The sequence below is a fragment of the Eupeodes corollae genome, chromosome 2 (genome assembly GCF_945859685.1).
Source record: "Eupeodes corollae chromosome 2, idEupCoro1.1, whole genome shotgun sequence".
NCBI classification, from domain to species: domain Eukaryota; kingdom Metazoa; phylum Arthropoda; class Insecta; order Diptera; family Syrphidae; genus Eupeodes; species Eupeodes corollae.
This window is the reverse complement of record NC_079148.1, coordinates 56,411,302-56,423,872: the sequence shown is the minus strand read 5'-3', so window position 1 is coordinate 56,423,872 and position 12,571 is coordinate 56,411,302. Positions and strand designations below refer to the sequence as shown.

Below are 12,571 nucleotides of genomic sequence, written 5' to 3'. Positions count from 1 at the left end.
TCGCGTAAAGGCGCATACGCGCGCCAATTTAAAAACCCTTTATAAAAAAAATCATTTTGAAGAATATTCTGAAAACGGAGAAGTTAATAGTAGTGACCAAAGAGTAGTGAAACTCAAAATAAGCTTTACTTGAAAAATTGCGAACTGTGAATGCAAAATTTCCACCACTTATTTTAGTGAATTTTTAATACTTTGTTGAAGCTCGTATCGTCTCAATTTAATTAAAACGTAGTTTTTACTTGTTGGATATAAAATAAAATCTCTTATCCCATGTATATACAGTACTGTGCAAAACATTTGCAACTAGAACCTCCTACATTTTTCATTAAAAAAACAATTGTTTAGATAATCAAACATAAAAATTCTTTCTTTAGTTTTCTTAACTTTTTTGATATTACGTTATAATTATAAAAAATCAAAAAATAAATAACTAAATACTTTAATAGTTGGTAAAATTGCTGTGCCAAACGTTTGCAATTTAGATCTCACAACCATATTTCAAACTATTTTCTTACTTCAAGGCAAGAAATGTTAATATTTTATTGCGTACCCTTTATTTTTTTATAAAGGCTATATAAGTTCTGGGCATCGAAGCTTTAAGGTTATTGGTAACCGTTTTTGGAATGTCATTCCACTGACTCTGAATTCCAGCGAATAGTTCACTTTTGTACTTAAAAAAGTGGCTCCCAATTCTTCTTTTCACAATTTCCCACAAGTTCTCTATTGGGTTTAGGTCTGTGGAATGGGCTGGCCATGGTAAATCATCAATCTTTTTTTCTACCCAATGAGCATAAGGCAGTATGGTGTTACAAAAGATGTCTACACAGTCTTCAGGTTTTATTATGCCCTCCACTTGCAGCAGCCCAATGTCACAATTGAACCACCTCCATGTTTGACCGTCACTTAAGTTGGAATTAGCATCACACCTTTTGGCCTCCTGACATGTTGTTTTCTACCCGATTCGTGAACTTTGATAAGTCAGAAAAAATTACCGTTTCCCATTGTTGGGAACTCCAATTGAGATGAGATTTTGAAAAAAATATTCTTCCTTTATCGAAGCCCAAATCTAGACAGAGTATCAACTTCTCGTGAATTTGATGCATTTTCTGATTCCATCCAAAGAATTGTTTCGTCCTATCCTCGCACTGAAATCGTTGTTACGGGCGATTTCAATGTACACAATTCTTCATGGCTTAACATTCGGGCCAGTCAACACCAGAAGGAGTGTGTGCTGAGATCTTCGCTGAGTTAAACCACCTAACTGAGCTGGTCAACGAGCCCACTCGAATATCGGACGTGGTAGGCCGAGCAGAAAACACTCTTGACTTGTTTCTTACCTCTGACCCTGGTAAGTACGCTATTAGTGTTCTATCTCCTCTGGGCACATCTGACCATTGTGTCATATCAGCAAATTGCTCGCGTAAAAACTCTCCAGTTAAAGAAAGAGCTCCTAAGAGAACCGTTTGGCAATACGAGAAAGACAACTGGGACGGTCTCAATAATTACTTCAGGATCTTTAACTGGTCACTATGCTTCCTTGATAGTGACGTTGACGCCAGCGCTGATATGATCACAAGTTTGATTCTCCTGGGAATGAGAACTTTATCCCGAATATGGTTAAAAGCATCAAACCTAAGGAAAACGCATGGTTCGATGCGAGCTGTAAAGAGGTTATAAGGGTTAAGAAGGTAAGTTTCCGTTGTTTTAAAGCCAATCCAACTGAGGAAAACCGGAATAAGTTCAAGCAAGCCAGGAAGGCCTGCAACGCCCATATTCGACGGACCAAATTTTTACATGACCAACAATTATGGCAAAAAATACTGCAATGTCCCAAAGGCAGTCAAAATTTTTGGTCATTTGTAAAAAATGTGAGGAATTCTTCCTCGGTTCCTAAGCTCGTTGTGAATGACACTCCATTTGTTAGCTCTTTAGAGAAAGCAAATCTCTTTGCTAGGCAGTTCGCCGCCAATTCAACTCTGCCAGTGAGTGTTATGACTCCGCCTGTACTCGTAATTGAGCGAGTTAATGATTCTATGGGGCAAATCTTTTTTCGCACTCGTACTGTAGCGAGAGTCCTAACAGATCTTAACATACACAAATCTGCTGGTCCGGATGGTATCCCCGCTATTGTTCTGAAGAGGTGTTCTTCATCGCTGGCAAAACCACTGCGTAAGCTTTTTCATCTGTCCTACTCCTCAGGTCTCGTTCCAAACGGATGGAAAACCGCATTTGTCCAGCCTATTCCCAAAAAAGGCGAATCTTCCTCACCGTCTAATTATCGACCGATTGCACTTACGTCCATTCTTTCCAAGGTCATGGAAACGCTGAATTATTATCAGCTCAAGAAATATCTTGAAGAACGGAAGCTTCTTAATGACCGACAGTATGGCAATAGGTCCACTGGTTCATCTCACCGAACCGAGAAAGTAAGATTATTGCACTAGATATTTCAAAAGCATTTGATAGGGTTTGGCATCAGGCTCTCTTATCGAAAATGCGTGCTTTCGGTTTGCATGAATCCCTCCTTACCTTTCGAATCGTTCAATACAAGTTGTATTAGATGGATTCAAGTCTGAAAACCACAAAATAAATGCTGGTGTGCCCCAGGGCTCTGTTTTATCTCCAACACTCTTTCTCATTTTTATTAATGATCTCCTGTCTGCAACATCTTATCCAATACATTGTTTCGCTGACGATAGTACTCTTAGCTTTTCATATTCGTTTTCAGTTTCACACCCCTCTTCTTCGGATGTGGAACTCCAACGACAAAATATGATAAGCTCATTAAATTCCGACCTAAACAGCATTGTACAATGGGGAATAAGAAACCGCGTGGAATTTAATGCTTCGAAAACGCAATGCTGTCTTCTATCGTTAAAGCGAGATATACCGCCATTGCCATTATCCATGGATGGCACTTGCATCGAGGAGACTGAACATCCCGATATTCTCGGTATGTGTATCACCAACCACCTTTTATGGAACGATCACATACACCATGTCCTTTGATCTGGCTGTTATTTACAAGACTTATGTATATACGTCCAAAGCTTGAGTATAACTCCCATATCTGGGCTGGTGCTCCTGCAACTTACTTAAACCTCTTGGACTGTATTGAACGTAGAGCATTTAGACTGATTGGTGATATTACCATCATAAGATCATTTACGTCACTTGAACATCGTCGAAATGTTTCTTGTCTCACCCTCTTTTACCGTTATTTTAATGGTTTATGCTCTAGAGAAATAGCTAGCTGCATTCCTCCCCTTAAACAGTTCAACCGTAATACTTGCGCTTCTAGGAATGCTCATCAATATACACTCGAGCCCAACTTCTTCGGTCGTACTGTGAAGTACAGAGATTCGTTCTTTAGCCGTACTGATGGGAATGTGGAATGCCTTGCCACACTCTGTCTTTCCCAGCTATTGCAATATTCAGGAATTCAAAACCAATGTGCACCTTTCAAACCCTCTCTCCCTTTCCTAGAGCTCACACTGTGTGCGGTGTTAGTTACAAATGTTTTGCACAGTACTGTATGTCTCATATTTTGTTTTTAATTGTAACACAAATAATTATTGTTATTTTTATGTAGAGTCTAAAAAGTGAAGTTAACTTGACATACGGCAGTACGTACAAAAGTATGTATTTATTTAAAATAGAATGTTAATAAATAGAAACTAAAAGTATTATTCAGTACATGAGGGAAAGCGTGCTGCCGGTGCTGCGGGCGGCAACCAAGGTATTATTTTCACTTGTAACTCTAGGGTCATTAAAAAAGAGCGGACGTTAGCCGATTACTTTTCATTTGCTTGAATTCAATATTCAACATTGATTAAATTTTATAAAGTGCGTTTATAAATTTATGAAAAAAATCAAATTTACCAATATTAATAAAAATTAAAAATACATTCATTCGACTTTGTAATATGAAACTTTAAAAAAAGAACCTCAATTTATTTCTGTACTGACGCAATAGCACTTACTAAATTTTGCAGTCCCAGCAAAGCTGTGTCATTGCCCCTGTGAATAATTTTCTCTTCATATTTTATTCTTATATTGAATATACCTTAAATATATTCATCTGATACTGAAACGTAAATAAATACAAAAAAAAGTCAAATTATTTTCGTGCAAAAATAAATAAAACAAAATATGTTGAAAAGAAAACAACATACACAACATATTCGTGATTATTATTCTTTAACCATGAGGAACCATGACTTTGCTTTAAGTCTTTTTTTTTAATTTTCTTGACTTATGAGTCAACTTTGCTTAGATTTTTAACAAGACTTTTAAATTGCCAACAACTGACAATGAAGCATTTTTATCATGGAACAGCGAACTTGATAGGATGAACAATTAAATTTTTAATACACACAAAACACATGTGGTGTTTTTTTTTTAATTGTTTACAAGGGCATGTGTAGCATATAATACATTTATATGACTTTATATTGATAAAACCCTAAATTATCTCTATATAAATGTACACATCATATCATATCGTTACCAGCCGATAGTTATACTGCACACAAATTCCAAACCACTGGATTCCAATGATTCATGAAATTATCATTCTGAAAAAGTAATAAAATTCAATCATTAGGTATGATCAATAAATCAATAAAGAAAAGGGTAAACCTTACTGATCGGTTGTATTTTTAATTTCATGAATAAATTGTGTGTGATGTTATCAAAACCCGTTCCTTAACAATTTTGTTTCGACTTCACAAAAGAAAAAAGTTGTGATATTGGGTTTGAGAACTTTTATTAATACCTATAGCACGTACAGTGAAATTTCGGTCCCGTCGCGTCGTACTAAAAATGCACAAATAAAATAGTATAATTCTTTAAAAAAATGTCTAAGACTTAAGAGTTCTTGGAAAGTAGTACCTCCAATTTTAAATTTTGTTACGAGTTCGAATTTTTCCCGACTACTGGGCCTGTGATACGGCCACTTTGCATTTGAAATTACTTGTATAGAGGTTGTAACTCCAAGAGTAATTCTTGTCACCAAAAAAGTGCTTTCTCAAATTAGCCCTTCGGATTCGGCATATAAACTGTAGGTCAACTCTATCGACCGTTGCACCACCTAATTTTTTATTTTGTTTAGAGGGTACTTGAAAACATTGGTATATCTCAAAAATCTTATTGTTAAAATACCAGTTTATTCAACATTCAAGTTTCAACGATTTTAATTTTTTTTATTGTTGACCATTTTTTGGTTTGAATTAAAAAAATCCAGATTATCATTTTTCTCCCCTTGACGAAATTTACGGATCAACACGCTAAGCTTGTTGTCTGCCTCAAAAATAAAATATTTATTACTTTCCCCAAGGATTTTGATTTTCAGAATTCGAATTTGACCACATAATTTCTCCATCAGGTTCAAGTTTTTAAAATAATTCCAAATTGAAAATCTTTTATAAAGTGTTTTTAAGGCTAAAGATAAATGTAATGTTAAGTTAAGGTGGCTGCTGATAGGAAAACCAACACACTTAGCCAAGAAATGGTCTGTTGTGGTACCTTACTTAAGATGGCGCTACACCGTTTTTTTCGTTGTCCATAGCGACTTGAAATAAATTTTGTTATATCGATAAAAAGGCAGAAAAATGCAAAAAGGGCTTTCAAGAAAATTACGTGGGCGGTTTTTTTACCATAGCAATTTAAAAAAAAGTGACAATTTGGGTTAACCCTTAATATCTTACGAACCAAACACGCTAGAGACTTAAATTACATTTTATATAATATATTGTAACGTGATACCAAACAAATATATTTTTTGAAAAAAATCCAATTAACTGTTTTTTTTATAAATCAAAACAACTGAAAAAAAAAACAAATTTGTCACCTCGAAAATTTTCCGGATAAAAAAATGATTTTATCTTCAAAACAATATTGTGCAACAAAAAAAAAGTTTTTAACATCTGGTAAAATTTTTAGAAAAATCGAACTGACAGTTTTTTGACAAAAAATAAAAACCTTAACAAAAAAATTAATAAAAGTTAGTAAAAATTGATTTTCGACTCAAATATCTTTTCAAAACTTTAAGATATATTTTTTATCTTTTAAAAATATTGTTGTCAACACCCAGTAATATTTTGAGAAAAACTAATTGACAGTTTTTTTACAAAAAATAAAAACCAAACAAAGAAAAAACAATACTAAAACTTTGTAAAAATTTACTTTCGACTTAAATGGCTTTTCAAAAATTAAAAATATTGTCTTCAAACTCTTTTTATTTCACAGAAAATATTGTTTTCGATATTCAGTAGTTTTTTTATTAAAATGCAACAGTCCGTTTATTAATAAAAAAAAATAAAATCTACAAAAAACAGAACGCAAATTTGGTAAAAATTGATGTTCCGTTCTTGATATCTCTCAAATTAATTTCATTCATCCAATTTGTAAAAATTTAAGAAATGCTACTAAAATTGGTAAACAAATTTTTCTGACTAAAAATCTGTTTAACAAAACTAGATTTTCAAACTGAACTATTTCTTTATTGTTGTTATTTTAAAAATTTATAAGAATAACTCAATTGACAACTTTTTTAACCCAACACGAAAACCTACAAACTTTTAAGCAATACAAATCGACAAACGGGATGGGAAGTTTTCAGTGTGTCGCATCCCAGCCTCTTTTTTATTCCATCGTTTTGAAAACCTAAAAATCGCAAGTTGTCATTAGTTATGATGTATAAGTCTTGATTTAAATCAGTATAAGAATTTAAAAAACGTCCAATGGCTTGAAGGTAACTTTTAGTGCTGATTTCGAATTTCAACTTTGATTTTAGCTACGTTACAAGAACCTAAACTTTAAATTTCACTTAATTGGAACTTTATAGTTTTAATGCTTTCCCATAGCTTTTAAACGATCAGCTCATGAGGCTTGGTTCTTCTTAACATACAAAAATTGTCTCGTAAATTGGAGATGGTCTCCATTTCAGAGGTTGTATAACAGTCGCTGATAATTTGATACAGCGTGTTCTTTGCTATTAACATTCTTCTGTACTTCAAGTTAAGCTCTTCTCTTTTCATGATGATGTGCGCTTTAAGCCATTTCCGTTTAAAGTTTGCATTCACAGTCAATCCAAGGTATTTGGCAGTATTGGATATGTGCCACCAAAATTGGAAAATGTTCAGCCTTGCTGGCGTAAGCGCCAGTTATAGCTATCATTGGTTTTCATCATTGAAAACAAACATTAGAATTTTCTTTCCTGATGGAAATCCACGAAAAACTTTTACTGACAGAAATATGTCATTGAAATTTTGTGAAATTGGAACACAAATCAGCGGAACGATTAGTTTCACTTTTGAACTTAGGGGCCGGTTATAGCTTTTAGTAAAATCCATCAGTAAAATTTGAAACAGGAGGAATCTGAAATGTTTTACTGATGAGCGTTTATTGCAATCAGTAAATTTACGTCATTAAATGTTGTTTTTTCGATCATAACATCGAGCATCGCGCTGCAAATAATTTTTTTACTGTTGCTTTCAAAAGTAAAATTTTTAATGATGTGATCGGAACAATAAAAAATTGAAACACAAACAGTAAAACGAAATGAATTTTTTTTTGGCTTTTGGCAGTAAGCTGTTCAGTAAAATGAAATTTCATCATTAAAAAAATTAAAATGGATTTAAAAATTAAATAAAACTTTAAATGCATTGTTTCTTATTGAAAAAAAAACACTTGAATATAGGATTCATCTATTGCATCAATCTTTTGCTATAAATAAATCTGGAACATATTCAAAAACTAAAAACAAAAATGTTACTGATAGCTATAATCGGCCCCTTAAAAGTATCAGCTGTTCAGGAAAATGAATTTCCGTTCGGAAAATGAAAAATACATTTTTAGAGATACAAGGTAGGACTTTCTTTGGTACACCGGCTTCAATTTTCTTTAATCTAATCTAATGTAATCTAGATCGTACCGTAATCTAAAAAGGCGGTTCATAACATTTGATTTTAGTACTTCGTAGTACTACCTGGGAAGGTCTTTATGTAGTTTGTAGTCAAGTCCTAAGGGACTAACCTTGTCAAAGGCTTGAGCAACATCTCAGAATATAGCCGACCATACTTGCTTTTTTTCAAGTGGCTTTTCCACATCAACTGTAACTCGATGTCCTTGGTCTGTGTCGCCGCGACATTTCATAGTTTCATCTCGCATAGTAAAGGGTTTTTTCTCAGAATTGAAGGCTCTCCAAAATTGTAAATTGCGATTGCTCATTAACTCAAACCAACGAACGAGGTTGTACAATCCGTTTTTTTGATTTGTTTATTCTGCCAATATATCGAAATGACAAGACGTACTAAAAAGAAGTTAAATAAAATAAATTAGTCAAACAAATTATAATAATATCTTAATTAAAAAAAAAAAACAATAAGTTCTTACCTATTATTTTATAATTCCATATTTTGTTGTTTATCTACGCTTTAAAGTTGAAAACAAAATTGTTATTTTTCTAATTGATTTTTCTTGTTTTGCAAGTATATAATATTATATTCCAGTATTAATTCATCTTATCTACTCTTCTATTCTCTTTATCGTCAAGCATTGAACTTGACTTTTACACAGGCCAATGGCATTAACCTCAAGAACAAGCAAATTGCGTGATTAAAATTTCTAAGTTTTCTATATTTTTTTTTTGTATGAAATTGAGTTAGTATAATATCATTTTAAAACCAAGATTTAACTGGAACACAGTAGTGTCTCTCTAAAGAAAATAAATGAAAACATGAAGTCTTTTCATCGACCCATATAGAGTATCCCCAAATTCAAAACTATTTAATTACGTTCAGGGTTGAAAATTGTCCATTAATTAATATCGAACTGCACTATCATAGAATTAAGAACTAAAAAGGATATTCTAACCAGCGCCACTCTCTAATTATGTTGACCCTCGTTTGAGTCTTTCATCATCGTTTTAGCCAGAATAAATGAACGTGATTTCGCTTTTGCCTAAGGCATTCTCCACATAAATTTAAAAATATTGGCAATAAAACTCCATTTTTTGACATATTTCCTTTTTTACATTTTCTTCTTTTTTTCAAATTCTGTCGAACACAAGAAATCGTTAGCAAGATACATTATAAGAGATGTTCAGGAGAATTAATAGCAACACTCATCCTCGAACGAGGGCAATAAACCCATAGTCTACCATAAAAAAGATCTCTATTAAAACAAAGGATCGCTCTTGTCTTCCAACAGTTAAAAAAACGCTTAAGGCCTTTGGAAATCACTAAAAGAACAAAGCACCCAGTCTAGATGATGAAAGTCGTATTTAAGCCTACATGTCCGCTCTTTCCTTCCATTTTTAGAATTTTGATGCAATTTATTCGTAAAAACTGTCGCAAACTCACAAACGCAGGAAATAAAATAAAAACAAATTCTTGTCCGACCTTTTTGTGTCTTCTTCTTGAGATGTTTTGCTTGGTGCTGTGCTTTAGAACAATCACTCGTTTGTCTACAGAATCTAATTAGCATAAATATGTATGTCTGTGATTTTAATGTTTGTTTTAAAAGGCACTGTTTTTATAGGCACTGTTGAATGGAACTTCCCTTTCACTTTAAAATTTGAAATAAAATTAAATGATTATATTTTTGGACAGTTGTTTGGGTATGAACTACGTTACAGAAATAAAAAATATATTCAAGAATCTGTCTCTTGACTAAAATTTGATTGAAAAGTGCTTCTTAATGGCTCATCTATTAAGATTGTAACTTATGTATAAAACTCTTAAACCTCTGCAGCCAAAACTTGTCACCCAGTGATGAATCAAAATTCTTATTTATTTATGTTGTAACAAATATTTAATATTACTAAAATAAATAGTAAATAACTTTTATCTTGTTTTTTACTAGGGCATTACACAAATGTCTTATGCGATAAGACCTTCGATAAAATTGTACAAAGACCTTAGTCTACTATCTACAGAAGAAGTCTTTCGAAATGCCTCAGTAATATATCCTTTAACAAATGCAGATGATTTTTACCGACTTCATGCCTATTTCTCAAAGGTACGTAATAAATTCAATTTATTGTTTTGTTTATATTATTAATTTTCTATTTTTATTTTCAAGTACCACTTAGAAAACCTTCAACACCGCAGCTTCGATCTTGAACATAAAGCCTATCACATAGCGAATGGCACTATATCGAATAATATTTTAGAAATACGTTGGCCATTAGGAGTGCCAACAAGTAGCTCGCCAGAAACTCGCCATGACATTCTTGTGTGGCACTTCATCAATAGTACACACATCTTTTTGCCAAATTCAGATAGTGTCGTTGAACCATTGAGTCGCATCGACTCGTTAGACTTTCAAACAGTCTTAGATATAAGTGTGCAATATGCACGCCACAAGTTTCCAGGACTAAATTACTCAAATATACACTCCGTTTATAGGAGGTTTGATCCAACAAGAGGCATGGACTATCATATGCATTTGAATTTTGTCGATGGCAAAAAATATGACCCAAATAAAGTTATAAAAAGGTTAGTAAATCAGTGCATACCTTCCTAATATTTAATTGAGTTATTCCGCTTTTCACACAGCAAAAAAAAATAATTTAAGAATTCTTATCTGTTTCTATTTTGACTTTGAATCAACTGTTTGTCAGCTTTCAGGTAGTAAAGCCATTAGGACGAGTAGAAGTTGTGCCTTCGCCATACGTAACTGAAAGTACGAGAATAGTCATTATAGTGCCAACATTTGAACATCTAGCTAACGATGGGGTTGAATTTGTTCGACAATACGAAAAGATTTGCATGAAGAACCAAGACAACACCTTTCTTCTTATGGTGAGTTTTAAATCATTCATAAATTCTTCGATATTTTAACATAATTTCAATATTTTTCTTAAAGATTTTTCTTTATAAATATGATTCACCTAGCAAAGGTGAAAATGATCCATTCCGAAATATAAAAAGTCTTGCCTTAAATTTATCCACGAAATATAAAACAGATGGCTCACGTATAGTGTGGGTTTCCATACGATTGCCAGCGATTTTTAGTGATGTCAGTATGCCTGAAGACATCATGCTCAACTCTATTTATGCACGAAATGAAATACTCAGTCTAGCTGTAGCCGATTTGGCTTTGCCAAAAATAGGTTTGGAGAGCCTGGTGCTAATGGCTTCCACATCAAATACATTCAAAGCGGATTTTCTTAATCGGGTAAATTTTAATTTTCAGAGATTATATTTAAAACTTATGTAATTACTAATTTGTTTTTTATTTAGGTTCGCATGAATACGATACAAGGATTCCAGGTGTATTCACCGATCGGATTTATGATGTATCCTTGTAAGTTTGCACATTTTTGCAAGGAATGTGAAACATGTGATGTCAGTCAGAGTGCTGGTTACTTTGACCGATGGAATTATGATGTGATTTCGTTCTATAGTAAGGACTATGTGGAAGGTAAGTTAAGGGTTTTGAAAGCTATTCAAAAATTATAAACTCTCCCTTTCCATATAAACGACAAATTAATTCAGATACTCAAATTCTAATAATAAAAGCGTGGCATTGTTATATATTTTTAAATTCTTACTAAATACCCCAACAAACATTGTTTGTATGACCGATTAGAAGGAGATATTTATGGGTTCATATCTCTTTGGTTGCAAATATTTTAATTTTCTTTTCTTAAAGTAAATCATTTACTTGACATCACTTTTTAATTCCATTCTTATTATAAAACTAAAAAAAAGTATATTTAAGAGCATTTAAACCAAAGAAGATTGCTTAAAGATACCTGAAGCACCTCCCTTAGAATTCAACTGTCTCTATTTCAAAATGATTTTGACTACTTTTGAGACTTAATAATAAATAAATAATAATAAAATAATTAAGTTCTTAGAACTCAATGTTCCTAAATGCCAATTCATAACATTTATTTACATGTAAGCGATTACATCTTCCGTCCCGAACTAAAACCAATCGCACCTTGGGTCGAAATCTTAGTTTTTCATATCTCCAATAATGTTTTCAACATTTTTTGTTACGGCGCACTTTTTGCCAACAAGACTTGTTAAATATTTTTTTCACTTCTTACAAAGTATTTATTTTGTTTAACAAGCTTTTTGATATTTATGCTTTTGATAAATAAGACATTACTTATATGCAAAAAGCGGCTGAATGGCTTTAAGGAACATTTCTTTGTCTTAAATAATGCCTTTCTAAAGCAAAAGGTTTAAAAATTAAGTAAAGCTCCTTCAAGGTTGTGTTACAAATTATAAAAGAGCATATCAACAAAGCAACAAGCGTCATAAGGCTATAGAGCCTGAAGAAGTTCTAAAACTCAAATATAGAATAATTGTTTCGATTTCACTCCTTTAAAGCTTTTTTAAAACACATTTAAAATCCAAAACTCCGAAAGAGTTACTTGGGTCTGCTCTATGTTACCATTCATTCTGTCTGTTCTATTCGTGACCTGGAAGTTATTTGCAGCATTCAGTTAATTTTTCGAATTTATTTTTATTTTATTATTAACAAGGACAACTCATCTCTTGACTATATCAAGCGTTGGTCTCTAAACACCACGCTAGTCAAGTCGCTCCGC

General features: G+C 32.8%; 1 protein-coding gene across 1 annotated transcript in view; it reads left to right on the top strand.

The window, feature by feature from the left end:
- Window positions 1-12,571, top strand: part of LOC129945958 (chondroitin sulfate glucuronyltransferase) — a 95,575-nt gene that overhangs the window by 78,921 nt on the left and 4,083 nt on the right. The window contains exons 3-7 of the mRNA XM_056055955.1: window positions 9,868-10,023; window positions 10,087-10,502; window positions 10,628-10,808; window positions 10,873-11,184; window positions 11,250-11,430. Of these exons, the coding sequence (XP_055911930.1) occupies window positions 9,868-10,023; window positions 10,087-10,502; window positions 10,628-10,808; window positions 10,873-11,184; window positions 11,250-11,430 (1,246 nt within the window). The remainder of the gene's footprint in view (window positions 1-9,867; window positions 10,024-10,086; window positions 10,503-10,627; window positions 10,809-10,872; window positions 11,185-11,249; window positions 11,431-12,571) is intronic.